Below are 15,515 nucleotides of genomic sequence, written 5' to 3' on the forward strand. Positions count from 1 at the left end.
TAGAACTCATTTTAGCAAATGAATTGTTATATTTTGAGTTTAGAGAAGATAAGTAAAAAAGTAGGGGTAGAGGCGATTTTTGACTTTTCATTTTCCACTTTTTTTATTTTGACTAACAAAAAAACCTGAATTTATTCTGCACATGTCTCCTAAACAATTTATTGTATTCAAGACATATTATGACCAAAATTCATAAAGCTAAAAAGTCAATAACCAAAATGTAAAGAGCCAAAAAGTAGAATAACAAAACATCTCCTCGTCAGTCTGTTGGAGCAATTTTTGTAAAATTTAACTATTATATGAAGAGAATAAATTTTATTCATCGCCGGTGTAAAATTTCACTTTTTCACCACCGTCCATTCTGAACCCCACTGAGCGTCTATTGTTGTAATCCGAACCGTTCATATTTTTAGACCTGTAGTCTAGTATTGCTATACAAAAAATCAGTTTGATCGGAAGTCAAAAGATATACTATCAAAATTTCAATTTTGATTTATAAAATGGACGATTTAATTCTGTCAATCATAATAAAGATACACTGTCTATTTTGCAAAGCAAAGTTCAATTTTTGATACTCTATCAATGTCCAATCAAGTTCATTTTTTGTGTCAATACATTATTATGTGGAGTCTACAAAATGAACAATTCAGATTAACAATTAAAACACGGTAAAATAAAAAAAAAACCGGCGATGAAAAACCCTGCTTTTACACCACCAGTGAAAAGGATTTATTCTCTTATGTAAATTGAGATCACTATAACTAGTCCGTTAAAGATGATTTGTGTTAACAACTGTAATAATCATCTACCAAAAAGGAAAAAGGTATTTTCTTGGTTCTCTCGGATAGAGAGAGTTATGGGGTCTCAAGGATCAGTTTCTATGGGAAACTTCCCTGGATATCCCGATTCCCCGAGTAAGCCTTAGGCCCAGTTTGGACTGAGCTAGGAATCAAAGATTCTCATGGGCTAAGGGAGGGATCAAATTCTCACTCAATCCGGTAATGTAATTTCTGAACAGATGTGTCGTCAGGAATCACAATCCTATTCATGTCTCTCCCAAACATGGGAATCCTAAGAGTGTGACATCACATTCATATTCTTATTCCTTCCAAACGTCTGAATTATAGAAGTATAATGTCACATTCTCATTTCTCCTCAAGATTCTAGCCATTCAAGCTGAGCCTTAGTGATTGGTTAATCTTTTATTTGGATGGCGCCTGGAATGAGAGAAACTATTGGAATGGCTTGGCTTTATTGCCAATTCCCCATATGGTTTTGTTGTTCATCATTTTGCTACATACTGTAGTTCGAGTCCGCTACAAACAGAAATCTTAACAATTCTTTGAGCTGTAAATAAATTTATCCGTAGTAATTTCATTGTTGCGCTTGCATATAGTTACGAATTTTTAGTATAAAAGTTACAATACGAAATAAAATGTTATGAATTTTTATTATAGAGGTTGCTAAAATTAACAATGTTAAGTTCCACACTAATTATTTTTTGTCCATAATCAAAACTAAGCCAGCTGTCCTTCCCTCCAAATTATTCACGCCTATTTCATCCCAAAAAAATTTCCCGCTGTTTCGTCCCCTTGTTTTCCCCTTCATTCACGCCTACTACCATTGTCAGCTATTCTGTCTTCTTTCATCCTTCAATGGAAACAGAGAATCAAACTATGGATTCACAATCTCCAACCCAAATGGAATCAGAAAATTGAAGGAAAACAAGGAAAATGAAAGCAATGGTGAGTTGGATTCCCGTCTATCAAGAGAGACGACCTTCAATTTGTGGTAGAAAGAGAAAGCAACGATGAGAATATAGAAGAGGAAAGCAGAGAACCCAGAGGAAAGAGGAGAGGGAAAGCGCGTTGGACGTGCACCCAATTTTTTCAGCCAACCAATTATGACGCGCTTGTTGCCCGAGTAGGTGGCCTCCGGGTTGTAGTAACTTGTGTAGGGTGGGGTCCACTTAATTTGGTTATTGGCAAAATATTATTAGTTTTGATTATTCAAAAGCCAAAATTTGATGATTTCTTAAGATTTTGCTAGGTTTGATTATTCCAATATAAGTATTTTTTTTTATCAAACATTAACAATTTTTTATTTTGCTTATTCCATTGTGAATGCTCTAATAAGGCATCAACCCAACCATATCTAAGCTGTGTTTTGAGGCCACCACATGGGGGGGGGGGGGGGGGAAATGATTTTTTTTTCTTAGTAATCAGATGTCCAAGCTAGTTTGAGCACATTTCGACTAATTTCGTAGCCCAAAAGTTAACAATCGGGTGAACCTCTAACAACCCCAAAGTTTGAAATATTTTGTTTTTTAGAAATGAAACATGTGACCTCACAAGTCACAAGGTTTTGTGATTAAATACCCCATTACCAATACTCTTGGGGAAGTCAAAACAATTGCGATAGTACTTGAGGCAGTAAACAAGCCGAATCCAGCCAAGCTTAAAAATGTTAAGTTCATTTGATAAGTACTTTAATGAACTCGAGTCGAGCTCGAGCTCAAAAAAAAAATTGACGAGCCAATGCTTCCCTATATTTCACTCAAACTCGACTTGTTTACGAGTCTTAACAAAATCAAAATATTACTCTCTCCGCCCCTAAATAAGTGTCCGACACACAAACCTAGACCTCACAAAAGATGCATGTTTTTCGTTAAAAAATCTAATTTTTTTCCACAATCTAATAGAATTTATTGCCATCTATTGATTTGTGAAAAAAAATTAATTTTTTTAACGAAACAAATGTATTTTTTTAAAGACCTAAGTTTGCACATCGGACACTTATTTAGGAACGGAGGGAATAGATATTTACACTCTCGTATAGGTTTAAACTGCAAATAAATTTTATTTTCTACATAATAGTTTATATAAATTATAAAACATGCAAAAAAATTTAAGTTTTGTAACGCCCCCAATTTTTGGGTACGTTAAAGAAGACATTTTCATTGAAAATTTAAATAGACTCTGGCTCAATATTACAACATAATTCTCCCAAGAGTACTTTATTAAACAAAAGGAGGGTAGACTAGGGTTTCTATCTACTGCTCCGCTTCTTCTTCCATTCTGGCCAGCTCTTTGGCTCCAAACGCTTCCAAGGTGTAAAATTCACCATGTTCATCTATAAGATCTGACACATTATACCGGCGTCGCCATCAATATAATATGCCAGGGTCACCCAAAGGTAACACCGTGAGCTACGAAGGCTCAATAGAAAACCTAACCCTCTAACCTTAACTTAACAACAATATACCATAAAATTCAACAATTTCTACTTAGAACATGCATATCTAGCAAGCTAGTAAACAATGACACATCCGCATTCATTATCCGAACTAACATTGGTGTCCAAAATTTATGAGTTCCTCCTACGCGACATCTCGTAAACCGTGTCACCATTTCACTTTCCGTTTACGAAATCAACATTTTCAAAATCTGTTTTTTAACACACCCAACCTCGGTTCCGCCGTTCCGAGTTCCCGAGTATCCTCACAATGGTTCCGCCGCACCGGGTTCCCATTGGCACACATTGCATTGGCTCCTCTCCGCGGATAACCAAGCTACACATCCAACCTCGGTTCCGCCGTTCCGGTCTCCCGAGTATCCTCACAATGGTTCCGCCGCACTGGGGTCCCATTGGCACACAAAACACACACCACACAATGGGCTACCATGTCCGGCCACGTTGTGGTTTCCAAAACATTTCTCCCTTTCAAAAACACGCTTTTTTATTAATCACACCCTAGGTGTCATGTTTCTAACTTTCTCGATTTTCGTGTCTCGTTTTCATGCATAGACTCCGCGGTAGGACTTATCATAAAAGTAAACATTCACAAAGGTAAACATAAATCATTCTTTGAAATCATGAAGCTAAACTTACAAGATCATCCAACTCAATATTACTAAGCATGCTTGAAAAGATCAAAATATGAATACTTCAAATCAAGCGTTAAAATCTTCTTTTTCGAAAATCGTTCTATCTTACTTTTTGAGAAATTCTAAACAACATATGTTTATTCGGAGTTACCAATCGATTGTTCTAACGTGCTTATACCTCCATTAGCAAAAATAAGTTCGTTAACTGTCATGCATTTCAAACAATATAAACGAAAGATAACCTTATCTATTCTAGAGAAAACGATCAAGAAAGTTATACTTTGAACTCACGGACATTCTACCTTCCAACATATGATTTTATACTATACGTAGAGTTAGTAGACTAGGGATTCTACCTTTCTTCTTGGCGGTAGGTCGGTTTTGAGATTTGATCGTCGGTTTTGCGGATTGGCGGCGTAACGGCTCCGAAGTGCTTCGAAAGGAAGAGAGATGGCTTTTCTCTTCCTAGAAACAACTTTGTTACTAAAACTAGACTACTTAAAGATCTATGGATGGTTTTAGAGGTGGTTTGGTGGTAGCTCTCAAGAACTTAAGAAAACAAAGTAAGAATACAAGATTTTTCTAGGGAGAAGTTGGAGGATGAAGGTATGAGTTGAAATGGTGAATGGGGGGTGCTATTTATAGCAAAACTTGGGCTCCTCCTTCTCCCCCATGGCCGGCCTCTCTCTCCTCTCTTTACCCCATGGGTTTTGCTCCATGGACTTGTCATTTCAAGCATGGCAAGCCTTCCAAGCATGCCAAGCAATGTCACATCCATCTTAGGCCATGACTTAGGTAATTACGAAGGGTTTTAAGGCTTGTCAAGTCTATGGGGAGGTTGCTTGCAAGGAAACACAAAATCATTGGCTAACTTTGTACTTTGGAAGACTAGAAATGGTCATAAATAGGCTTAAGGCTATAAGGTAGCTTGTGTAAGTGTCCAAAGTTTGCACACACACACACTCTCTCCCTCTCTTTCTCTCTCTCTCTGGTATATATATATATATATATATATATATATATATATAAAAGAGTATATATGTGTGTGTCTAGGGAAGTAAGTCTAGGATTATTAGGTTTAAAGCTAAAATCCTAGGGTTGCATGCATGCATGGCTAGGTTAACTAGTTTTGGAAGCAAAATGATGAGATTCTTTGACCCATGATTTGTATGGTCAAATCAAAGCTTTATTGGCAACTTAATAATCAATGACCAATGGTCAAAAATTTCCCTAGCATTTATGGACCAAAGGGTAAAGGATTAAAGATGACAAGTATGGGCTTGAATGACTTGCCATGGGGTATAATGATTACCCCCAGGGCCGGCCCAATCCCAAGGCCCAAGAGGCCTAGGCCTTGGGCATCCCAAAAAGGCCTAATTTTAGGGGCACGCTACCATTTTTTTTATTTGGGCTTGAGTAGAAATCTTTTTTGGCCCAAAAGAAGAAAAAAAAAGGCTCATTTCAATTTAAAACCGGCTGTGACCCACAGAATACAATGAGGCCTAAAAAACACTCGGTGGCATTTTTGTAAATAAAATATTTAAATGGTCCATTTAATTCAAACCCTTATCCGCTTTTCTCCTCTCTGTCTCACGTTTTGCCCAAAAAAAAAAAAAGAAACGAAGAAAAGAAGAAGGAAGAACAAAAGATTCAAAAGAACGATTGGAAGAACTACCACCAAATCGGCTCATCATCCTGATCCAGTTCTTCGATTGCGCTCGTTTCATCTCCTAATCGCTCATTCTCCGTCCACAGGTTTCTCTCCCTTCTTTTCGCCATATATATATGTATGTATGTATATGTATGTATGTATATGTATGTATGTATGTATGTATATGTATGTATGTATGTATTTTAACATTGAGCGACTCGGATCATCGAAATTCGATCGGAAAGTGGGAGAAATGAGGAGGTCCGCATTTTAACTAAAATAAGGACTCTCTCATTTGAAACTGACTGTATGTGTGTGTGTGTGTATATATATATATATATATATATATATAGAGAGAGAGAGAGAGAGGGAGAGAGAGAGAGAGAGAGAGAGAGAAATTTTCAAGTGAGAGATCCCTCATTTTGTTTAAATGAGGGACTTTCATTTTCTGATCAAATTTTGAAAATCCGAACCGTTCAATGTGTGCAGAACGTAATTTTAAAGGTCCCCACGAGAAATCAGCAAAAAAAATGACCGGGAAGGGCGTCATCCGAACAGTTTTTTTTGAATCGTTCAATGAAAACTGCTCGAATGAAGCCCTTTCCGGTCATTTTTTTGCTGATTTCTAGCGGGGACCCTTAAAATCACGTTCTGATCACTTTGAGCGGCTCGGATCATCGAAATTCAATCGGGAATGAGAGTCCCGCATTTTAATAAAATGAGGGATCCCTCACCGGAACCTAACTCTATATATATATATATTGTTCTTTGGCAATTTTGCACATGAAAAAGAACTTGTTTATATGGGGATTGGGGATGGGGAGGAGGTAAGTCTTAGTTTGTCCTGTTGATTGTCGGTCGGTCTCAACCATAGTTGTGAATCTCGTTCCGTACCGGTCGGTACATCCCGGATTTATAAGATTCCGGTACCACCAGCCCCCAATACCGTTCCGGTGTAAATACCGGGCCTTACCGGTCGGTACCGGGAATCTCGGAAAATACCGGACGAGATGTGGTTTTCACTAGTTTCGGCCGAAATTTTGCAGGCTGTTTTCCGGGAGGAATGGCAGGGGAAAAAAAGGAAAAGGAAAAAAAAAAAACCAAAACGGCAGGGGAAAAACAGGAAAAGGAAAAAAAAATTTAGCAAAACATGGGCTTATCTATAGTACGTGCGCGAGGCTCAAAATCCCGGATTTGCACCCCCCCTGCGCGCGAATAACCCGTGACGCGTTCCCGGTTAATTGGTTTCCAAATCAGTTTTTCCAAATTGCATTCGGCCATGGTCTATTTTCCCGAGCGCGCGAGACCTCTCCTTGGGTTTTCATTCACAAGCTCACTAGTGTGCAAAGTCATTTAAGGTGGAAAAGAGTTTTGTAACTAAGCAATGTGGAACAAAAAGGCAAACACAATGTTTTATGACTTCACACCAAAATCCCAACAACAATTTATTTATTATGATCGTGAATCAGTAACAACGTCTTATGACAAGTATTATTGTTAATAGAATTTTTCTGTGCGATTTATACACTTGCAATGTTTGATTTTGGACTCCAAATGGTGAATTTTGTTGTCTTAATATAGATATTTTATGATGAATTTCATGGTATGAGGAATTTTTTTGAATTATAATTATATATAATTATTATATATATTGTAGTTGTGGTAAATCCGAAACGGTACCCGGTACCTGACCGGTACCGGTACGTACCGTACCAGTAAGAAAACCGGTACTCTGTCCGAAACGGTATTCAGAACTATGGTCTCAACTCTCAAGTCTTCATTGAATCATTGGCAAATGACTGAATGAGTGAACTGGGTAACCGTGGTCAGCCGCTAATGTGTCTGGATTCCCATTGATAGAGCTAATATTTTACTCCTACATCTAAGGCTTCTGACTACTAACGTGGTTGGTTACGTTGGTAATTGGATTTATTTTCTAGATGGAAGGAATTAAATTAAATTAAATTACTTATCGAGATAAAGCTGTACTGTTATCTAGGCTTATATATTAATAATTTTATAGGCTTTTTTTTTTATTATTTCTAAGTTCAGTTGAGTAGTGATAGTGATATTATGGCTTTTTTTTATTCTCCACTTGATTTATGTTTAAGCTTATTGGAAATTGAAATGCAGAACAAGTATATACTAGTATACTACACACTGTGGAGTCTTAGAATATCTCTCTCCCATTCGCTTGCGACTTGCGAGGCTTCAAATTTGTAAGTATTCTCTTATTATGCAGAGCCCTGGCTGGTGGTGCTTAGATTGGTAATTATATATATGTTGTTAAATGCAGAACCCTGGCTGGTGGTGTTTAGATTTGTAATTGTACATATGTTGTTAAATGCAGAGCCCTGCTGGTGGTGCTTAGATTTGTAATTGTACATATGTTGTTAAATGCAGAGCTCTGACTGGTAGTGCTTAGTTTTGTGCTGATTTAGTTGACATTGGTTGGTGTGCTTAAATTTAAAAATATCTTATTTATCTGATTACCAATTAGTGCATCATTAATAATAATGTTATAAGCCTTTTTTTTTAAAAAAAAAAATTCTTACTTAGGTGTTTCATGCCTAGACGTCAACTATCTGGTCATCAAAAAAGAATAAAGAAGCAAAAGACAGAAGCATTAATAAATTCTCAAAAAAGAGCTATTAAAAAGTTCTTTTCAAGTAACGCAAATGTACAAAGCTCAGTTGAAGAACACGAAAATTTGGTTTCCTGTTTGATTTGGAAAAGGCAAGTTTGAGTGATGAATGCTTGAAAAATCATTGTACCAATCTTGAAGAAGTTTTAAAGCATGGCGGGGCTTCCAATATTGATGGGAGAGATTTGTTTATGGAGTCGAAATGCTTGAAACAAGTATTGCCAAGAGGAGTGCATAAACCAATTGAAGTGCTCAATTTTATCAAACTTATGGCGGACTCTTTCCCAAATGCATGGAATGCGTATAGAGTGCTTTTGACTATACCGGTTAGTGTTGCCACGGAAGATTAGTAGAGCTTTATATTGATTTGGCTTTCTTGTGATTGTTGCTGTAAAAATTGTTAAGTTAATCTCTTTAAAGGCACACTTTTTTTTTATTGGCCTTGGGCACTAAAATCCCTTGGGCCGGCCCTGCATAGACCTAGTGCAGGATTTTCTATTTCACCGTAACTTTATTTGTGTTTAGTTTGTTTTCTGTATACTATTTGAATATGAATTGAATTTTTTACACTCCAAAAATAAAAAACCTATTAGTGATACCTTTTTTACTCCGAACCACTATGTAACTACATTCACCTTTTCAAATTACATGGTACGTCCACAATCAACTACTATTTTCTTGGTACAACAAATCAATCATTCAATATTGTTGGATTATCGACCAACCGACAATTTTAAAAATTCCTAGGCATTAGTCGGGCGGAAAAAAAATCACCTAGTACTTAAGTACCGATTAGACGGCCGACTTTTAAAACAATGATGAAAATGTAACGAATTGTAATCAAAATACTTACACATGGACAAAACAACATCAACCAATAGTGAATTTTTCATTAAACCTACGACCAGATAAAGCAATGAAAGATTCGATTCGTTTACAGAAGATAGAGTATATAATACTCCAGTTGTTAGCCATCAAGTCTACGGAGATACTACGTACTAGCTAGTACTATAACAAAAGAAAGTGCGAGGAAGGAGAAGTCCCAATTGACGAAGTCGCCCTTCTCTTCCACTTGGTTGTTTGTTTGTAAGACAATAACTAAAACGTGCATTTGGGGAGAAATAAAGTGATATTCAAAGTCAGCTAGCTGGCCTTAATTAATAAAGATATCAAGAGATTTAGTAATTGTTATATGGTCGTCGATCGTTTCCAGCTTTCTAACACGTCTCTCTCTCTCTCCAGCTCTCTAACACCTCTCTCTCTCTCTTCCTAATCTCCATCATGTGCTTTAAGTATTCTTCCCAGAAATTCCATGCTCCCTCGGATTACCGCAAGGCGAAACTAGAGTAAGCCTGCAAGCAATTCCAAACTCGTTACTAGGACTACTTCGTTGGAGAACAGTAGTACTCCAGTTAGTTACTGTAATGTGTATTTGACACACGCGTATATTGGAATACGTATGGGAAATTACTTATTGAATATTGATCTCCTGTGATAATTAGGCCACCTAACCCATGTTGTAAGGTGGTTTATTAGTAAAAATAATCACCATAGGCGACACATACTTCCAAATAGCTAGCTGTCTAAACAAAACATAAATAACCAAGTTTCCAGGTCACTTTCAGTTTTTACACAACTACTTAGACTCAGGTATACTCTCCGTGTAAACCTTTCACTTCTATTTCTCCCCTTGGACGAGGGGGCAAGGATTTCTTCCTCAAAATCCCTAATCAAAAATTAAAAAATAAAAAAGCGAAATCCTCCTCTCCAAGAATTTCTTCCACTATTATCAGCTAAAAGTGGAGAAAAGAAAAAAAAAATCTCTTTATTGTTCCAATTTTATCCAATGTCCCCAAAAGGAGAAAAAAGAAATCCATATGCACTCAACTGGTGTGTCTCAGCCATCAGCCAAACCTCCGTGCATACTCAAGTGAATAACTAGAAATTAGCTGCCAAATAATCTGCTGAGAAACCTTATATCCTTTAAAATCTGAAATGAAATTGAGCTAGCAGTCCAAGAATTAATATGCAGCTCCAATGCTCCATACAACCTTTTATCTAACTGTTCCATTAGTCTGCTCCAATTAAGATCCAAACTGGGAAGGCTACTTAATGAAGGACCTTAAGAGTGCAAGTATCTAATTTTAGTGCTACTTCAGTTATCTTTGTTACGTTTTTGCCCACTTAATTCATGCATTGTAAATGGTTAATTTGAAAACAATTACACTAAGTTATCTATGTTGCAATGGCATGAATATTACATTTGCGATCCCAATTTTGGTTTAGAAGCCAGACGATTGGACCATCCCTAAAACGTTTCCCCATTTCATATAGGATCCATGGTTGCAGTTCACTTAGATTGATGAGATAAATGATACACATAATTGTTGCAAAAATATAGAGAAAAGTACTTCTTAAGTCTCTCTTGGTCTCATAATTTTACCTCTCGTTGGTGATATTATCAATACAATTCCAGTTTAACTTTAAAATAAGTTATCACTAGTTATCACTCCACTTCAAAAGAGTGGAACAAAAGAAGGGAAGTAGTAATTTTCACACGCTCCTTTTTTCAATCCACACTTTTTTTTTTGTCTTTATCTACATGAATTTACAATATATGTTACCCATTTTCAATACTCCCTCCGTCCCTTTTTTTGTGTCCAGTATTCCATTTTGGGCTGTCCCTTAATAAGTGTCCATTTTGTAAAGTTAGAGGGGTAAAAGTTGGTGTATTGTCTATTTTGTCCCTAAAAGTAGATTTTATTTTGAAAAGTTAGTGAGTAAAAGTGTAATGATGATGGGTAAGTAGGAAAAGTGGAGGAAAAAGTTGATATGAAAGATGTAATAATGATGTCTTTTTAATAAATTGAAGTTACAAAGCAGGACATTTAAAAATGGACGGAGGGAGTATATATTTTTCAACATCCAAGGACAACATTATAATTCATGTGGATAAAGACAAAAAATGAATTGTGGATTGTAAAAAGAGGAGTGTGAAAATCATTTCAAACAGTGGAACAATGAACTAACAAATTACAGGCGGAGGGTGAGTACTTCAAAAAATTAAACCAAAACAATATTTTTTGTTGTTTTTTAGAACACATATTTGTTGGTTCAACTACGTTTTATGCTATTCGTTTAATTGGTAGTGACATTTTTCGATTTCCGTCCATTTCAACTTAATTAGATGCATATACATAAGACCAGAATTTCCGAAGTACAAAAAAAAAAAAAAAGTATACACGAGATCTTTGACATGACCAATCAGGTGCAAAAGATCACAAGGGGGTAAATTATAGAAAAACGCGGGAAATAGTAGAAAAAGACGTTTAGAATTTCAAAAAGCCCAAGGCAAAGCATCAAGGAAAGGATAAGATCTGATGGGAGAGGGAGCACTACCTCTCTTTACGCTTCTCCAGAAACCTCTGTAGCGACTTTCTACGGGCGATTGGGAGATCTGCGCATGCACCCAAAAAAAACAAACACCAATCTAATTATTTGCTCATTTTCCTGGCTCTTCTTTATTCTCAAGTTTTACACAATCGTCACGAGTTCCTATTCCCATGCCTATAAACTTCAACCAAGGCAAGAATTTAAGGGTCGTACTATGAGTATGAGTATAGAAGGGTGGACTATAGCCATGATTAGCTTTGAAAAAAAAGAAATTTTATATGAAAATTTTAGTTCAAATAATTTTGCAGTCTGTTTGAAACTTATGGAAAAGAAAAGAAAATTAAAAAAAATTTCATTCCGCTGTTTGGTTGGAAAAGAAAGAGGTTGAAAAAGAAAAAGAGAAGAAAATAAAAGTTTTAAGTTCAATGAATAGTAAATTTTTTCTCCTATTTTCCTCTCATTTTCTTTTTCTTTCCTTTTTTTTCTTTTCTATAAGTTCCAAACAAAGCCTTAATTCAACCCATTCCATCCACCAATCCATTTTAGCCTAGGCTGAAATTCCCTGTTTCGCTTTCCATCAACAAAGAAGACAAGATAATGAATTAATGGTTATCCAACAGAACAGGGGCTGACCTCCGTGAAGGGTTTCCAGTAGTTGGCGTCCATCTCCTCCCTCAAAAATTTTGGAGACTCCTCCCTCAGCAAGTTTCAATATATTCTCTGCCTGAACGATTAATTTATCGCCAGTTTTTAATCAGTCAACGTACACTGATGAACCAAATAATCAATCAAGACAGAAAAAAAAAAAACTAAAAAACGAAAAGAAAAGAACTTAATTAGATTGTTTACGGACATTGTGGCGATGGACATTGAAGACGGTAACGGTTCCGTTGTAGAAGATCGTCAGTGGAGCTGTTTCAGGGGTACTGCTTTCAGAATTTCCACAACTATTGCTCCTGGCAGGCAAAACAAGAAAAACGAATGTCATCATTTCGCATGCGATTTGGAACATACTCCTATATAGAGTAAGAAAGATTAAAACCGAAATTTATTACTGATTGAAAATGATTCCATACCAAAAGGCTGGAGTGTAGACAGGCAAAGAGGGAAACGGATTCCCGTCGTGCTTGGGGGTTGAGGGGACCGAAAACGACGAGGTTTTCGACGGGAGAGAGGTCTGATCGACGGAGCCAGTTGCTATCACAGCCTTGAGAAGCTCAGGGTTCAACTTCGAAATCACACTCTGAATATCTGCAGCAGAGACATAATACTAATAATCAATAAACAGGTGCCCGGCGTGCATACATATATACATACAACCGCGACGATTCCAAAGAAGGAAAACAAAAGGAAGACAAGATTAAAAAGTAATGTAGTACTAGTAAATGTTGTCGAAGGTAGGGACCTCGGAAGCTTGTACGGCGATGGAAGAGTTTTTTGGGCGTTGGTTTGGTGGAGGTGGTTTCCTTCTCCATTTGAAAGAAATCGAGTTCTACAGCTGCTGCTGATCCTGTTGCCATTGCCAGCTAGCTAACTAATCTGGTTCAACAACAACTACCACTCTTTTTTGTTTCCTGATTGATGATGACGACGACGATTTGGGCGTGTCCCTATTTAACCGCTACTGCGAATTTATAGGAGTAGTGGTAATAAATTGCGAGAGGCAGAAAGGGGGTGAGTAGTTGTTGTAGTTTTTTTGTTTGTGGAGGGAGGAGGCACGAGATAAACGAGAGAGAGAGAGAGAGAGAGAGAGAGACAGAGAGAGAGAGAAGCCGAGAATGGTAAGAGAAGGAGAGTTGGTGGTGGGGTCTAGTACCGAGATGGCACGTATTCCACGAGAGTTGTCATAATTTTAAGGAAGCAGCAACAGGACGCGGCAGAAATTACGGGACAGGTATACATAAGGGTGTTCGGACAAATAAATTAAAGTGATTTATTTTTTATTTTTATTTAAATTTTTTTTTTATTATTAGGTTTATTTTTATTTTTTTGAAATTATTGCATCATCATGACGAGAGGAATCTAAAAAGTATAAAATTTTGATCGAAATCCAATATTTTTTGAATAAAAACGAAAAAAATGACTTATTGACTTATTTTTATTTTTATGTGGATTTGTTTGACTCATTTTTTGCGAAAAGCCAATGACTTTTTTAGAAGAACAAGCCCATAGTGAGTATACATGCACTGGGCATCAAACGGGCCCCACGCTTTCTACTTTTTAGATCCGACTTCACTATTATTAGCTCCGGTTTCACATAGATTAGCTTTTGAGGCTTTATCATTTTTTAAAAAAGAATGTGTTATGTTTAGATGAGGCGGAAACTTGTGGGCCTTACCGAGCATTACTTGTAATAATTTAAACCGTTCATCTCAAAAGACTCGCAATGTAATATGTCTACGCAAAAAATTGGCTTGATTGGATATCAATAACTATGTCAAAAAGTGAATTTTGATTTATAAAACGAACGGCCTGATTCTGTCACTAGTATTTTAAGTTATATTGTCCATGACCGTCAATTTTATGAAGCAAATTTTAAATTTGGGGACATATAACTTTTTAGGCCCTACAAGATGAACGATTCAGATTACTACAGTAAATGCTCAATATGACCCACAATGAGTCATGGTTTCCACCTATTCCGAAAAGAATTTAATCTCTTTTAAAAAATGAGAGGACTCATAATATCCAAACCATGAAAGTAAATGATTGTTCTTGATTCACATAGCAATGAATCTATGAATCTGGATCATTCATTTATTTTTATAGATATTTTCATGGTCCAAATGTCATGGATTGTATTTGGGGACATATAACTTTTTGGGCCCAAAATGAACGGTTCAGATTACTACAGTGAATGCTCAATAGGACCTACATGGTTTCCACTTCATCCGAAAAGAATTTAATCTCTTTTAAAAAAAATGAGATAACTCATAATATCCAAACCATGAAAGTAAATGATTTGTCTAGATTCACAGTGCAATAAATCTGGATCATTCATTTATTTTTATAGATATTTTCATGGTCCGAATGTCATAGATTGTATTTAGAGACATATAACTTTTTGGGCCCTACAAGATGAACGATTCAGATTACTACAGTAAATGCTCAAAAGGACCCAAAATGGGTCATGGTTTCCACCTCATCCAGAAAGAATTTAATCTCTTTTAAAAAATGAGAGGACTCATAATATCCAAACCATGAAAGTAAATGATTTGTCTAGATTCACAGTGCAATGAATCTGGATCATTCATTTATTTTTATAGATATTTTTATGGTCCCGGATGTCATGGATTGTACTACCCCTCTTTGATTTTTTGTTCTTGCTCAAATTTTTCGCAATGGTTAATTTTGCGTCAAAATTTTATAAATTATTGATTTGTCTCATCAAAAAGAGTCGAAAAAATAAAAAAAACTATGACTTTTATCCAAACATTATTCAAAAAAATATCATAGATAAAGCTAAAAATATATATTTTTGGGCTTTATCTTACATACTTTCCAAAATATTTGGGTAAAAATCATAATTTTTTACTTTCAGCTTTAACTCATCAAGATAAACCAATAATCCACAAAAATTTAACTCAAAATTAACAAATTAAAGACGAAAACCAAAAATTCTAAAAAAAATAAACTATGTCAAACAGGCATTTATTCTTATCTACTCTTTCATCTTAAGGTAATCTCCCTAGACACGTGAAACTCGTTCACGCTATTTTTTTATTTTTTTTAACAATTTGTGCCAAATTGCATGTTGTTCACACTGATTAACCAATTTTGGCATTTTAGCATAACAACTTATTGACGCTATTTCACTCATAATCAACAACCAAAATTACGTATTGTTCACACTAATCAACAATTTATTCACACTTTTTTTTTCCCTCAAAAATGAGAAATTTGTATTGATAAATGCTTAGAAACATTTATAAAACGGAGA

At 36.0% G+C, this 15,515-nt stretch overlaps 1 protein-coding gene across 5 annotated transcripts; it reads right to left on the reverse strand.

Annotated features, from left to right (window-relative positions):
- Positions 1–9,052: 9,052 nt before the first annotated feature.
- On the reverse strand, positions 9,053–13,397 carry LOC131311782 (protein TIFY 9-like). 5 transcript variants are annotated; one of them, XM_058339354.1, is made up of 7 exons: positions 12,981–13,337; positions 12,652–12,826; positions 12,429–12,531; positions 12,209–12,299; positions 11,582–11,639; positions 9,436–9,534; positions 9,053–9,399 (listed from the first exon to the last, which is right to left on the reverse strand). In XM_058339354.1, exons 1-6 carry the CDS (start codon positions 13,093–13,095, stop codon positions 9,471–9,473), a joined length of 606 nt encoding a protein of 201 aa, XP_058195337.1. In that variant the 5' UTR covers positions 13,096–13,337; the 3' UTR covers positions 9,053–9,399; positions 9,436–9,470. The 5 variants fall into 5 exon arrangements, 4 of the variants coding, with proteins under 4 accessions (XP_058195337.1, XP_058195336.1, XP_058195338.1 ...); XR_009195582.1 differs by lacking the exon at positions 11,582–11,639 and having other exon boundaries at positions 12,981–13,339; XM_058339353.1 differs by having other exon boundaries at positions 9,053–9,534; positions 12,981–13,397.
- Between the last annotated feature and the right edge of the window lie 2,118 nt (positions 13,398–15,515).

Source organism: Rhododendron vialii, chromosome 12a, assembly GCF_030253575.1.
Source record: "Rhododendron vialii isolate Sample 1 chromosome 12a, ASM3025357v1".
Taxonomy (NCBI): domain Eukaryota; kingdom Viridiplantae; phylum Streptophyta; class Magnoliopsida; order Ericales; family Ericaceae; genus Rhododendron; species Rhododendron vialii.